A 14,373-nucleotide genomic window follows, 5' to 3' on the forward strand; every position below is an offset into this window, starting at 1 on the left:
AACTGGGCCACAGTGGCTGCTTGAAGGAGAACGTAGAGAGCGGACACAGTGGTGTAGCGTTGAAGCCATATATAGTCAACCTCCTGGCTAATTCCCACACATCGGTCGAACAAGTACACAGCTTGGGAGGGAGAGATGTATGAGACGACCTGAAATGTCTGAATACCCGAGAGTTACGACTCACCGAATGCGGCGACAAGGCAATTGTTGTTATATATCCTGTGTGTCAGTGAGGTCCACCATGTTCGGTGTCTAGTCACGAGGAACCGCAAGCCATACAAAACTCACACCGATTGTAGAACTGTTGTCAGTTCTTGTAGTACAGAAGAGGACATAGTGCTGCTTGAGGACGTGATTAGGTGGAACTGAGGCTGTGGTCACTATAAGTACTGTAGGAGCAGTCATGGCACCGAGTCGGTGACAGTGGCTACCAATCATTTCATCGCCCACCGCTACGGAAATTTGGCCCCGAACTGACTGAATGCGCCCTCCCGGCCCCCACGGGACCACACCTGCAGGTACGCATCTGCCAGTGTTGCGCTAGCATGCATCAACGAGATAGACACATATACATCTAGACAGTTCAACAGGAACGATGAGTATATAGCTGTGCGAAAGAAGGTTCAACCGTTTCAACATGAAATGGAATGGGCGCCAATGAGCACCACCCTTTGACAATGAAATATTTTGCCCCTCCGAGCCTGGCGCCTGATCGGAAGAGCATTGAAACATTAAACTCACATTAGTTCATGCATGCTCAATCTGCTTGTACGGCCAGATGGACTGCCTGGTACCCAGATCGTGCACGGCGTCCGACTTGGATGAGAATGAGGGGTTCTCTGCGCCACATTGAGATGATAATGTCCAATTCATGGCTGTGACGATGAACGATTATCATGACGGCCTGCGTGTATCAATACTTTTGACTCACGCTGAAACCCGGGTATAGCAGAGAGGCTTCACAATTCTTCTAGCCCCACGCGCAATAGTATGGTTTCATCGTTCAAACACGAAGGAATGGCTCGCCTTCTTTGCAGGTAAGCTTCAATCCGATCGGCTGTGCGGTGAAAGCATACCTTCAGTAATGGAAACAGTCGCTGACCTACTACTATCAGACGATGCGGAGGTAATCAGGGCTTCCATTGAAATCTTCGCCAGCCAGTTTGCTGTAAACTTAATTAAGGTTCGCCCACATAGATCTGATGTATGTAGTAGACGTACAACGACGTTCCGCAAAGCCGAACAGCGGCGTTGATGAGCAGTAGAGGCGGGCGAAGCATAGGAGTACGAGATCTTCAATGCACGAGGAATAGACCTGCACGTCTGCTTTGTTCCAAGCAGCAGGGTGAGTGCTTGAGCGTCGAACGTTGAACGTTGAACGTTTGAACAAGAGGCTCCAGCTGCGATAAGCGTTGCCTGTTATGACATACTAATGGCATATATGTAATTCCAAATGCTGTCCGTCGTCGACACTCGTTGATGCAAGATTGCCAGAGTCTTTGATTCATACCGCCTTCCGTTGTTCCTGAGTAATGGCCACTCTCCGCCCCAGATCATGCAAGGCAATGTATAAGTCTTAGCAGTGTAGAGTTTGCTCCGCGCCAAACAGTGCCTTGCGAATAGCGTGAGTCGCGCCATATCTACGGTCACACGCATTCCGCAGGTCTCGGTGAGTATGTCAGTCAAGCTCTGGAAAGCGCATACGATGACCGATACTAGCCGTATGACAAGCCACAGCATTGCAGAACATCGAGACTGCGCGGAATGCACATGACCTCGCCGATACCGCGCTCCCTGCTGCTATGTGGGTAACAGAACCGTCCAGCAGGTCTTCATGTTCATTAAGATCCACGTCATTGTCTGCGAAGCCAACATCGTCCATGAACGACAAGGACGCTCTGAGCGCGTCCACTCGTGGCGAAAATTGCATTTCGGATCGTGAGTGAGCTTGACTCATAGGGCTCGATGATACAACGGCTTCGGTGAGGCCTGCTTCACGCAAGTTGAGGAAGAAGCGCGACAGGATGATGGTCAAGAATCTATACAATGCCGAGTATCAGTACAAAGATGGTATCGACGGGTAAAGGGTTGACGAACGCGTCTCCAAAATAACCGAAGCCACTGAAGACCTGGTCACAATGAGTTTGGTCGGCCATCACAATTTTCCTAGCGCACATAGTAACTACTCACTTGGGTCACGTAAAAATGACGTTGAGGATGTTGATGATGACGAGTGACCTATCATACTGCAAGTGACTCATGGACGGCGATGCATGACAACAAACCGTACCCAAAGTAGAGTCAATGCCGTAACTCTACGTGGTTATGGCTAAGGCTATGGCCGTCGAATTGACAATCTGAGCCTGGTACGGGGTAATGAGAGCCATGCAGCACTCACAGAAGTCGTCTAGCGCACGAATACATTGTTGGACCGCGTCGAGAAATGATGTCGTATCGCGGGATTGCCGATCATAAAAACTTACTGACTGATTCTGCGAGAGAACATCGAGAACATGAGCACCTAGACGAGGACAAATAGAAACTCAGAAATCAGAAGCATCGACCACTTATTATTATGCGAACATGACCATGACCATGCCGCTCCCTGGTCCAAAATCCGAGATCAAGCCGGCCAGAAGATTGCAGAGGCTTGCACTCACAAGGTTCGAGAGAGCGAATCTACGCATCACGATGCATCGAGTTCAAACAACTACTAGCTGCGATCCACGGACCACGTTATTGGAGAGCATGCGTGCAAGAAATATCGCACTACACGCGCCGTTGTTTGGCTTTTCGACGATTGAGTATCATAGCGAAGTTTGAGCCAAGTCTGAGACCATGAACCCTGTGAGACCAAGCTATTCTCAAGTTCCGGGGAGAAAGAACTCACTGGCACTCTCCCGACGATGATGGACGATCAGCTGGGCCATCCGTGTAGACATAGTCGTGAGTTAGTCAGGCGTAACACCGAAGTACTGAAGCGCAGCCGCACCTTCAATCTACACATGGCCCTTTGATGGGCGAGCCTCATCATCGCGTCTCCATCCTGAGAGTAGTCTTACACCTTCACGCGTCCCTTCGCTCAGCTAAAAGACCTGGGTCACCTTCAGTAGCTGATTTGTAAACACGGGCAAACCTTAACGAATGAGCACGACTTGGAGCAGACCTGAGATGAACTCAACTAGAAGAAAGTAGGAGGGAGCCGGTACTACTTACGGAGTCCGGACGTGATGAAACAGCGCTGACGTAAGCCGTCTCCAGTCAAGGCGCCCTCCCTCACTAGCACTTGCCACTGAGCACTCGAACAACGAACGTCAGCAAGTACTCTGGCTCAAACCTGTGTTTCCAAGTTAAGGAAATGCGCTCAAAACGACGTGTTCTCAAATCATCAAACTCTGGCGAAGGAAAGCAAATGACATACCCACGGCACGTTGATTGCGAAGGCCTACGGCGGCCAATCGTCTCCTGTTACTGACTCTGGTAGCGCTATCACTGTGTCCGTCCTAAATGGCATATTGCAAGTCAACCAAATCAATAAAATCACAGAGTCGCGATCAACGTCACTGACTATACGGCCGCATGTCCAGCAGTACAACTCTTCGGTACTTTGATGCTCTCAAACAGGTGTCACTAGGCGTCCTCCAGCGTATGCAGACCGTCAGCCTCCTCGCCGAGATCATGGACATGGCTCCGGCTTGCGTCCATTACGTCTGCTTCATCAGTTCCGCCTGTGTCTGCGTCGACGTTCTCGGCCGAGTCGTCCCACCTGAACGAGAGGGAGGCTCCGAAGCCATCGACTCCTCGAGAAAAATGCAGATCGGAGAGTGGTGTGGTCTGTATGCTCGAAAGAACGTCATTTGTGGTGCGCCCTACCTCCCTGAGGTTGAGGCAGAAGCGCGAGAGGATGATACTCGAGAACCTGTATCAAGTAGACGGTGAGCATGCCAGGTCAGTGTACCTGCTGAATGGAGACTGACGCAGTTCCAAAGAAGACGAAGCCATCGAAGGCCTGTCGACAGCGAGGTCAGTGCAATCCCGAGATATTGGAATCGCAAATAAGTCGTGCAAGCCTACCTGGTTCGTGTTTCCTTCGAAGATGATGTTGAGGCAGTTGATGACCACGAGCAGTCTGACACGGTTGGTAGATCATGATATCATAGTCAGATAATCAGCGATGGATGCATCCTGGCTCACCCGAAGTAGATCGTTCCTATTGATGGTGGACGCGTCGAGGTTAGCTCAGGTATACGACGCTGATCAAGGGAAGCCAACTGACCATCCCGCAGAAGAAGTGAAGTTAAGGGTGCATGAATGTTTTCTTGACGGGCAAGCCGACGAATGCGGTATGTCCGACACCAGGTGACGATAAGCACGATAGCATCTGCAGCGATGGACGCGGCAAGCGCGACAGTTATCACTGCGTTCGCATTAGTATCAACATCTGCGTTGAAATAAGCAAGGCAGATTATACTGACACCTACGGATAATCAGTGTCATACTTTGCTTATTAAAGAGGTACGAACGTCTCGTATTGGGGTGCCAGGCTCCCAATGGCACTGCCGAGGGGAGGGGGGACAGCAGTACAGCTTGAAGTGACGACCTTGAACTATGAGATGATGTATAAATGTTAGTCCCGGACATGCTGGTAAGATGTACACTACTGCTCACTATCTGAAACGCCGAGCGCATAATTGCCAACATGAAGACAATGAGGGGCACTCGCCAATCTTGCGAGCTGATAGCGTAGACACGCAGAGCAGAAATGACTAGGAAACAGGTTTTGTCAACAATGATGCATTGCAAGACGACATCGCTGATCGCACTCACGTGAAAGCACGGCGAAGTACATAATTTCAAAGACAGTTGCAGCAATGTAAGTCTGCCATGCTCTGATTAACGTGTGAGCTCTAATCGCACAAACATTTGGTCAGTCTCGTCACCTCTACAGCAGTAGGGAATGAGCTGCAAAACTAATGCAAAGAACATCTCAACAGTGACGTACGCTGCAATCCAAGGTAATGAAGTCCCCGGAAATATATAGGCTGAACTGGAGAATCGTCAACGCCTGAAGAGCTACATACAGCGCTGAGACCACAGAGCGTGGACGGCACCATATGAGCTCGACCTCTTGGCCGAACGCGAGGCAGCGGTCAAACAAGTAGATCGCTGGCGACACAATGTCGATCAGCACGATATGCCATTCCGAGCGTTCTCCGGGACCGACACGTACTAAATGCTGAAAGGACACAGTTGTTTTCAACTGATCTGCAAGTCGGCCACGTTGTATGTCAGTGATGAGAAGCAAGAGTGGAGATGATAGCTCACGCCAGTTGCAGAATCGCAGTGATCTCTTGTGTAGCCGAGTCGCTCATCGTGGGTCATTGAACATGGGCGGACAGAGATACGCCGCGGGGCCATTATATAGTCTGTATACAAGGAAAATGTGGCTGCTGCCGTATTCGCTCAGACAGTGCACTACACGGTGAGCACGTAGAAACACCGACATACCAATCAATCAGAATCCCCTAGTCTCAGGATGGCAGAAGTATGGAGTGTCGCGAGGACTATAGGGGCCTAGTTGATCAGAACATCGCGATGAAGAACGGTATCTTGTTCCTAATATACTAACCACTCTTGTCGTGAAGCGGCGAGGGTATGACCACTAATGGATGGCTCTGTTCGCAGGAAACGAGTTATATCAGTTCCTGGACATCAATCGAAGCGAAAAGCATACGCTGATTCTCATGAGGCTACGAAGATAGGTGCATTTAGCCCACAGGCCCCTCCGCCCTCGCGAAGGCCGATCACGATCGTCGCGCAGACACTGTATAATGAATACAGGAGAAACACGATCATACGCACGCTTCATGGGAAACCGTTGTCGCAGCGAAGGAGGGTACTCAGCATCAGAGCAAGCCGGGCTCCGAGACATAGCTATACTTGGCATCTGTGAGTAATGCAGAGCTCATACATGGTTGACTTTACTCACTGACGCATCGTTGTAGGAGATATGAAAGATTCATCATTATAGAAAACTGAATATGACAATCATCAGCGAAGTCGCCTTTGGCAGGTGCATTTTCCTCGAGAACGTCAGCGATCTGGAATATGTACGAATACCGCGCTCCCAAACCTCACATTAGCCCACGAGTTGCACAACCTCACTGCTATGGCGCTCTCTTGTACAGTTGTACCTGTCAGTGTCGCCAATTATGAGATCCCGTATCGCAAGTCCAGAGCGCACCGATATGGGTTTTCATCCGACGGAAATGTAGCATACTCTACGCGTAGAGATTCGACGTTGTGCGCATGCTCCGTCTTCGAGTATTCAACGAACGTTTTCCCCATACAACAAGGAACCGAGTGGCCTGCAACAGAGAAGAGGACACGTTCGAGAACAAACATCATCCAAAGCCATCCGAGAGGGCAAGAAGGAGGGAGACTGCCGCAGCCTGAGCCATCGACTCTAGCCTTGTGCTTAGGTAGCGCCGTCAGGTGGATCCAGCGCAGCATGTCACCGCCGGGCGCGCACCAGACTCGGGCCTGAAGCTGAAGCTTTGAGGCCTGAGTACTGAGCAGGTTAGTCCGATACTCCTTAACGCACAAGACCATTCAAATGCCGACAACCAACTGTGTCGTGGCATTGCATTTGCAGGTCCACCGTCCAGGACGGCGGAGTCATTTGTCATGCGGGGTGGACGTCGTATGCAGTGGCAGCGAAGCGGAGCTGTCGTAGAGACTCCCGCGTCGTCGGAATCATTCCGCGAGAGTTCAGGTACTCCACGAAGGTTCGAGTGTCCGGCGCGCTCGATACGGTCACTCGATGCAGTCGGATCGGGCGCAATGCGTTGGAACTTGGAAGGTTCGTGCGCGTGGGCAGTGTCATCTTGTGGATGAATCGTGTGGAATCCAAGTCGTACCTTGCGGGGATAGCGTGAGGGGTTTGATTGGGAAACTACAGTCCGTGAGGAAACGTTGTGGAATTTGGTACGCCCCCTCTATCAGCGTGCACGGAAGCCCATATCAGTCAATTCGTGAGCCTGACAGTGCTGTAAGGGTCCGCCCTGCAAAAAAAACAGTAACCAACGCTCTAGCGCAGAACGGAAGCTTGCAGCGTATAATCATGCTTACGCCGTCCTATGCAATCGCACCGATGGTGGGTCCTTCAAGTTGAGATCCCGCGCACTGACAGGAATCTACTTTGACGGATTCGAACTTAGATACTGGAGTATGAAATTGGATGAGGATTCTAGTCGCAGTGATCTGTCAGAAGGCCGCTCACAATGATCCATTTATATGCACCGAGCGGTCCACGACGATGGCGCCGGCACTATCTCCGTGACGACTTGGAATGCCTTGGACTGGATCCGTGGCTCGATCCATTTGAAGTCGATGACTGTTCCCCGAGGCGAGGTGCTCTTCGGACCTTATCCTGGAGTCAGAAGTCGCGGCACGATCGGAGTCCCGCGATCCTTACGTGTCTACGTTTGTCGTATGAACACCTGTTTAGGGTGAATGAATGTCCGAATGAGCAGTTGCACATCATCTCAGCGAGGCCGGGCACGCACCTTGTAACTACTTTGCCAGACAGCATGTTTACGCACACCGAACTTAAGGCAGTGATCACAAGCGCCATGCTCAACACTGCGCGCACCAACTGTCAGAAGAACGGGGTATCCCTCAGTACAAACCGCGTCAGTTTCCTATAGTCCGGCCGATCCTTCGCAACCGCCCACAACCACGCGTCCACCTCTGGAGGTGTGATCTCCTTCATCCATACCAGGTCCTCCCGCCCGTTGGTGTCCAACGTCCTCGCAACCTTCACGATTCGTTCGCACGCGTCGATTGCCGCCGCCCGAAGGACGTATGCCTGCTCTACGGTGAGCACCGGCCCTTCCTCGGGGGGCTCCTTCGTGCGGTCGCGCGCAGTCTTGGGATCACTAGTGTTTGCCGCCTCTGCGAGTAACGAGGAGAGCTTCTCAGGGGTTCCAGCGTCAGGGAAGATTTTCGCGAGGCCTAATGACGGCGTGGAAGTCGACAAGTCAAGGACGCCGAGGTGAACGAGCAGCGACGGAATGACGTTGTCGACGAAGATGGGGAGCCTCTCTGTACCCGGTGGGACGGGGATAGAGGATCCTGAGTTTGAGATTCCGAAGCGTCGCGCGATCGAGTGTATTGTGAGGAGAGCCTTCTTGAAGCAGTATATCGCTGGCCGTTGGGTCAGTCTACCATCCGAGGGGATAGGGTATCAGAGACGTACGATTTCCTTCTACAATGGCTATGTCCCGGAAAGCGGGGATGCCGCGCACGAGCTACATGTCCCCTCAATTGTATGTCATTTCTTCCAATAGGGCGGGCACTCACCCGCTCGAGGACAACATCGCAAGATGTCTCCTCATCCTTCGCCTTCTTTCCCTCTCTCAGCGCCTCAAGGACGAACGCTCCCAAGTCAGGATATCCCCCCTCGACGAGCACTTCGCCCGTCTCGTTCATCACCCGCGTCACTAGTCTCACAAGCTCCCACACCTCTCCGCCCAGCTCGCCTACCATCAGGCCCGGGATGCTTTCGTGCGCCTTCTCCACGTGTATCTTGCCCGCCACGCCAAGTAGCTCCGCGACCGTCTGCGTGCTGATATTGCTCATCCCTCTCGCCGTCAAGTAATTCTCCCCCGCGTCGGAAGAGATGTACATCCCGAAGATGAACGCACGTATCGTGTCAAATGCACCGCGGCCCGTCGCAGCATGAAGCGGGACGCGGTAGCCTGAGCCGAAGTTGAGCAGTGAGAGAATGGCGAGGACGTTGAGCTCCGCGGCGGGGGAGGGGAAGGCGAGCGGCAGGGCATACCCGTGTGCGGTGCGAAGGCGGGGAAAGGTCAGCGTAAAGGCGGGAGAGAGGAGGAGGCGCTGTATCCCCTCGTCTGTGATCTGATGGGTAGAGTAGAGCGTCAGTGTTATTTAAAGAGGGTCGATATAGCTGCATCGAGCCACCCAGCGCATCCAACGCGAGGTTCGCGAGCACTCACAGTGATGTTGGCCCGTTCTCGTGCACTACGGGCTGACTCTCGTACTGTATGAATGTATGCCCCTGATGGAGGTTTTTGGTTCTGATTCAAGGCCATGCTTGAAGCTGCAGCAGTTGGGACTAAGCGATGGTCGTCCAAGATGGGGTAGATTCAGGTAGACTCACTCTGACTGCCAAGTGCTTGGGCGTACGTGCGTCGATCTAGATCTTCGACGTTCATACCACGTGCCATCGTCTAGACGCCCATCTGAACACCACGCGTGCAAACGTGCGTACTGTTCCACGCTCACGGACAACCACTTATGTACTTACACATTGTTCTAATGTTTGTTTCGCCCTCCCTCGTCATCGAACGACTCAGCCAAATCGCCCAGCCAGTTCGCTTAACCAGCCCGTTCACCCAGCTCTCTAGCGCAATCTCTTGAACTATCACAGAAGTTGTCACAAGTGAGTTCTTCCGTGTTCTACCCCGATTCTTTTATATCGACCCGCTCGTCTACTCGTTTAGTGATTTCTTCGCAATTCGTTACTGCGTGTATTGCCTATGCTCGGCAGAACTCCCACCGAGAACAAGTTCTCCCACTTCAGCCTCTTGAACGACTCCGCATCCAGCACTTCCTTCAATTGCCCTCCCTTCATCGATCCCCACTCGCTTGTTACTACTCACAGAAGAGTTGTGCTTCGCGCGGGAAGCACGTGTTGTTGTTCGCGTCTGAACCTTCTGCAAAATGGGTCACAAGGCCCATGAGAGATTGAAGCGGGCATGGTGCTCTCGGGGAGCTTCGACATGATCAGGATGTGAGTGCTGACTCTGGGTGCTGCGTGGCGATCAGCGGATGAAGAGGAAGGTCAAGGTAAGGCAAGCTGTTCGACGGGATCTCACCGAGGGAGATATCCTCGATTGTGTACGTACAACAGTTCTACGTGGGCCTGAGTGCATTTACTCATCTTACAGCCATTCTCCACGGAAAACTAGGACCGACGTGCAGTGGTACGCAAGTTGGCGACAACTCGAGCGCACTTAGTCATGGCTGGAAGGTGCCTACCATATACTGAGACTCTGCATCGTCATGCCCCTGATGTGATGGGAGTGGGAATTGGCCCTCGTCAACTGACCTGCCCCGCCTTCTCGAACCCTATCGTGTATAGGCAGGTTACTCACGAGGCAGGTTATGTACTGCACCGCCGTCAGTTCTGACTATATATCCCCTGCCCAAGGTGGGTACTCCTGATAGCTTCACCATGAGCGACGTCCAGCTGCGCGACGTCACGACCCTCGACTATACAGTCGTCTTGAGTACTCTGCTACTGAGCATCCTGCTTTACGTCTTTGCTCAGAGACGGAGTTCTCAGTATCGTGGCACTCCACATCCACCCGGACCCACGGGAATTCCTGTCCTCGGCAACCTCCTCCAAGTCAATGTTCTCCGACCCTACCCGCAAGTGAGCTTGCGTCACTACATAGATTTGCTGTCACTCATATTGTTCACAGTTTCTCGCGTGGGCACGCGAGTATGGCCCCATCTTCCGCGTCCGCATGGGCTTCACGCAAATGGTCGTCCTGAATACAGCCGAGGCCGCTGATGAACTCCTCGTCAACCGTGGCACGATCTACTCCGGACGTGCTAGCCCACACGTTGCAATGGACCTTGTCAGTGACGGGCAGCGCATGGTTTTCCTGGGCTATGAGCATGCCTGGCGGGTGTGTGGCATTTTGAGCTCAACAAATAATGTGTTAGCTTATTGACGACTCGGTTGCTTAGGTCGTACGGCGAGCACTGCAGGGTGTCATCGGCCCTGGTCCTTCACGTCAGCTTCGCAGGATGCAAGAGTTTGAGTCGCGCGTCCTGATGCATGATCTACTTCTGCACGGTGACCAGAGTGTCATTGAGGAACACATCCAGGGCCCTAGTGGCGAGGTTCCTGAGAGGCACTGGTTTGCAATAATCAGGCGATACGTGCGCTTACATACTCGACTATCGTGACCGCGGTCGATGCTGATCATTCCTTCAGACAACGGGAGTAGTTCTGAACATGACATATGGTCAACGCGTCAACAGATTGATCGGTCATCCCTACCTGTGAGCCCTTCATCCGAGTTGGGTAGAGGTCATGACATTGATACAGTGTAATAGTCACCGCATCTACAATGTGATGGGAAACTTTACTAAAGTATCTCAACCAGGCAACTACATGTACGATATGCACTTCTCCGCACAAGCCTCGCGCAGCTAACCCTCTGAACCTAGGGCGGACGGCTTCTCAGTTTTGCGATGGCTTCCCGACTTCCTCGCACCTTGGCGGATTGAAGCGCGTAAGATGCACGTCTGGTCAGCTTCCGATCCTCTACGCAGCCCCCAGCTTCCCACTCACTGCACCTCGACAGGGAGATGGACCTCTGGGGCCGACTCCTTGAGGAGTGCCGCGCAACCTTTAAGTCCGGGATCGCCCTCGCGGGCTTCGTCCCGACCTACCTGCGGGCACGAGCCGACGCTGGGCTAGAAGACCTCCCCGGCGGCGGGGTCTCTTCCACCGCCCCAGCAGGTCCTTCGGACACCAGCGCCTCCGGATGGATGCGCGACAAATTACTGGCGTACACTGCAGGGTCGATGCTCGAGGCGGGCTCAGATACAACTGCGGCGACGATCGAGACGTTCATCATGTTCATGCTTCACAACCCCGACGCACTCAAGCGCGCACAGCTAGAGGTTGACGAGGTCGTGCCGGTGGCTCAGGGGCGCTTGCCTAGTTGGGAAGACGAAGAGAGGTTGCCGTGGGTCATTGCTTGCATCAAGGAGACACTCCGGCGTCGTCCTCCGACCATCATGGGTGCGTTCTTTGTCTTGCTGTCGTTCTCCGCCTGCTGTACTTACAGTTCCTTGGAGTAGGTGTACCTCATCGCGCAGATGCAGACGACGTCTACGAGGGATACTTCATACCGAAAGGGACAACCGTGATCGGCAACATCTGGGCAATCCACATGGACGCCTCCCGGTACCCCGACCCGCTCGCCTTCCGCCCCGAGCGGTGGTACACACCCGGAAAGCCCACCCGCTGGGCGAGCGGGCCGACCTCGCAAGATCGCGACCAGTATGGGTCTCTGTAACTCTGAGGCTGCTAGTCACTCACTCATACCACCTTCAGGTACGCCTTCGGATGGGGCCGGCGCTTCTGTCAGGGCAGTTACATGGCCGAGGCCTCGCTCTTCATCGTCCTCACGCGCCTGCTATGGGGCCTCGACATCTCCTGCCCGCCCGCCCGCCTCCCGGACCCGAACGACGAGGAGACGACCTGGACGGACGGCTTCATCCCCGTGCCGAAGATATTCCCGGCTGCGTTTCGCGTGCGGTCGGAGGCGCACGCAGAGGTCATACGGAATGTGTATGCGGACGTGCAGAGGGAGTGGCAGGTGTTGGGGCTCGCGGTAGATGAGCGATAGTGGTCCAGCACCCGTGTGTGATTGGCCTTGATGTTGCTGTTGAAAGTGCACTAACAAAGCGTGGATATGCCTCACTAACATTGCCAATTGGTACTCTTAGTCCGTGCTCTCGAGTGGGCTAGGGTTCCGTCACACGACTTTTCCAATTGTGTCGGGCCTCGTATTTCATACGGTTTGCGCGAGTTGTATAAGTACCCGCCCTACGAGTATCGGAGGCCCAGCCCGATGGGTGGGCAGTCGGAGATCGTGCATGAGCGCGCTGGTGCACTTCTCGAGGGATGGAACCCTGACGGTACTTTTATGAGATAATGTAGATTGCGCGTGCCGCCAAACGCGAGGCCCGTGTGTTAGGGCTTTTGGCTATTCGTCATCCATTTGAGCAAGGCACTCACGCTGTGGTCCCCGCGCTCTGTGTATTTGTCTTCTGCTACCATCGAAATGTCGTGTGGCATACCGTGAAGCGCAGCATACACTGCCAATGAACACGCTTAGTATCCAGTCAAATGTATCAAGGCCCGTATGGGACAAAATTCGAGCTACTGAGGCCATCCGGGGCATATCTTGTCGGATCATATCAGAACTCAAAAGATCTTACCGGATCCTACCGGATCTCTGGAGCTCACTCCGGTTTGCTCAGGAAATCACGGAAACCGGACAGATAAGATAGGATTGTCCAGGAGCTTGCCTGATCCGGTACGATCTGGTACGATCTGGTACGATCCTGTAGGAACACTTCGAATCCTGTACCGTCTGGTACTGTCCCGACCCGGTATGTCCTGTCCCTTACTGTCCCCTCATGTTAATTCCTGTCCTGTCTGTTCATTTATGGTGAAATCCCATATGTGAATACTGGACAAAAATGCTCCACAGCTCTTCAATGGCTCACAGGCACGTCCCAGATCTTACAGGATTCTACAGGATTCTACAGGATTCTACAGGATTCTACAGGATTCTACAGGGTTCTACAGGATCTCTCCAGATCCTGTGGCTGCTGGTACATCCTGTCCTGTCCTGTCCTGTCCTGTACCTTCCTGTCCTATACCTTCCTGTCCTGTCCTGTACCTTCCTGTCCTGTACCTTCCTGTCCTGTCCTGTCCTGTCCTGTCCTGTATCATTGCTGTTTGCAAATGTTGTGTTGTGGCGCCAAAAAATAGAAATCATTGCACATTGCACACTAGTGGTCACTTGCAGAGAATCACTCGATTCTTATCCTATTGCCTCAATTTATACGCCATTTGATTTGCCTTGTTGGGCTCTAGTGCATGGTGCTTACAGCATAACTAGGGAGTAGCATCCAGTTGTGTGAACTTCATTGGCCTCCAGATTGATGGGCTGAGGACTAGCATAGGCTTCTGATAATTCATTAGGCTATTGTCCATGCTCATGAAGTTGCTCAGGTTGCATACAGACATATAATTGATGCAATATGTCTTTCTGAAATTGAGCATAGCACATACCCATGGTACATCAGTGATTCTGAAGGCATTGCATCAGCTGGTGGATTGAGTATCTTGGCAATCAATCATCAAACTGGCATGGGTGTAAGTGAGCAGAACAGCACATGTGATAAAGTAGATGAGATTGGCATGTTCAAGCCTACTCATAGGCAAGGGTTAGGTCTGAGTATTATCAGTGTGATTGAATTTAGACAACTGCTGGAACATCATGTTACTAAGTGATGCTACATGTTGACATTTGTGGCATCTCATTCAACTAGAACCAGCAAATAAACCATCATTCATTAGTATCAGGATTATACTACTGATTGACATGAGAAGAATAACACTAACAGAACATGTTAACATTGACAGCAATGAAGACAACATTGTTTTCAACATGGAGTTCAAGATGGACAGTAAGGAGAACAGTAGTGAGGCAATTTGAGGTCTCATTTAAATGTATACATGATCAG

The 14,373-nt window shown here is 52.4% G+C and overlaps 4 protein-coding genes across 4 annotated transcripts; 1 reads left to right on the plus strand and 3 right to left on the minus strand.

Moving 5' to 3' along the window:
- Positions 1-1,308: 1,308 nt before the first annotated feature.
- C8Q71DRAFT_791606 (uncharacterized protein) lies at positions 1,309-1,815 on the minus strand. The gene has a single exon (XM_047925373.1). It carries the CDS (start codon positions 1,738-1,740, stop codon positions 1,420-1,422), a length of 321 nt encoding a protein of 106 aa, XP_047772594.1. The 5' UTR covers positions 1,741-1,815; the 3' UTR covers positions 1,309-1,419.
- A 1,815-nt stretch (positions 1,816-3,630) lies between these two features.
- On the minus strand, positions 3,631-5,372 carry C8Q71DRAFT_863522 (uncharacterized protein; the record flags this gene model as incomplete). Its single annotated transcript, XM_047928180.1, has 11 exons — positions 3,631-3,919; positions 3,978-4,009; positions 4,075-4,129; positions 4,195-4,210; positions 4,277-4,470; positions 4,524-4,606; positions 4,669-4,766; positions 4,828-4,889; positions 5,082-5,166; positions 5,231-5,265; positions 5,326-5,372. The coding sequence occupies 11 exons, from the start codon at positions 5,370-5,372 to the stop codon at positions 3,631-3,633; spliced, it is 996 nt and encodes a 331-aa protein (XP_047772595.1).
- A 2,288-nt stretch (positions 5,373-7,660) lies between these two features.
- On the minus strand, positions 7,661-9,119 carry C8Q71DRAFT_863523 (uncharacterized protein; the record flags this gene model as incomplete). The annotated part of the gene is made up of 4 exons (XM_047928181.1): positions 7,661-8,208; positions 8,261-8,312; positions 8,365-8,925; positions 9,024-9,119. The coding sequence occupies 4 exons, from the start codon at positions 9,117-9,119 to the stop codon at positions 7,661-7,663; spliced, it is 1,257 nt and encodes a 418-aa protein (XP_047772596.1).
- Positions 9,120-10,116: 997 nt separating this feature from the next.
- C8Q71DRAFT_891468 (cytochrome P450) lies at positions 10,117-12,461 on the plus strand (the record flags this gene model as incomplete). Its single annotated transcript, XM_047928668.1, has 9 exons — positions 10,117-10,465; positions 10,515-10,724; positions 10,786-10,980; positions 11,036-11,103; positions 11,158-11,217; positions 11,272-11,352; positions 11,409-11,851; positions 11,911-12,112; positions 12,167-12,461. Exons 1-9 carry the CDS (start codon positions 10,265-10,267, stop codon positions 12,459-12,461), a joined length of 1,755 nt encoding a protein of 584 aa, XP_047772597.1. The 5' UTR covers positions 10,117-10,264.
- Positions 12,462-14,373: the final 1,912 nt, after the last annotated feature.

The sequence above is a fragment of the Rhodofomes roseus genome (assembly GCF_022264815.1).
Source record: "Rhodofomes roseus strain CIRM-BRFM 1785 chromosome Unknown C8Q71scaffold_43, whole genome shotgun sequence".
Taxonomy (NCBI): Eukaryota; Fungi; Basidiomycota; class Agaricomycetes; order Polyporales; family Fomitopsidaceae; genus Rhodofomes; species Rhodofomes roseus.

Excerpts from the sequence above, each read along its gene's own strand:
- C8Q71DRAFT_791606 (XM_047925373.1), bottom strand. The coding sequence starts at position 1,740 with ATGCTGTGGCTTGTCATACGGCTAGTATCGGTCATCGTATGCGCTTTC.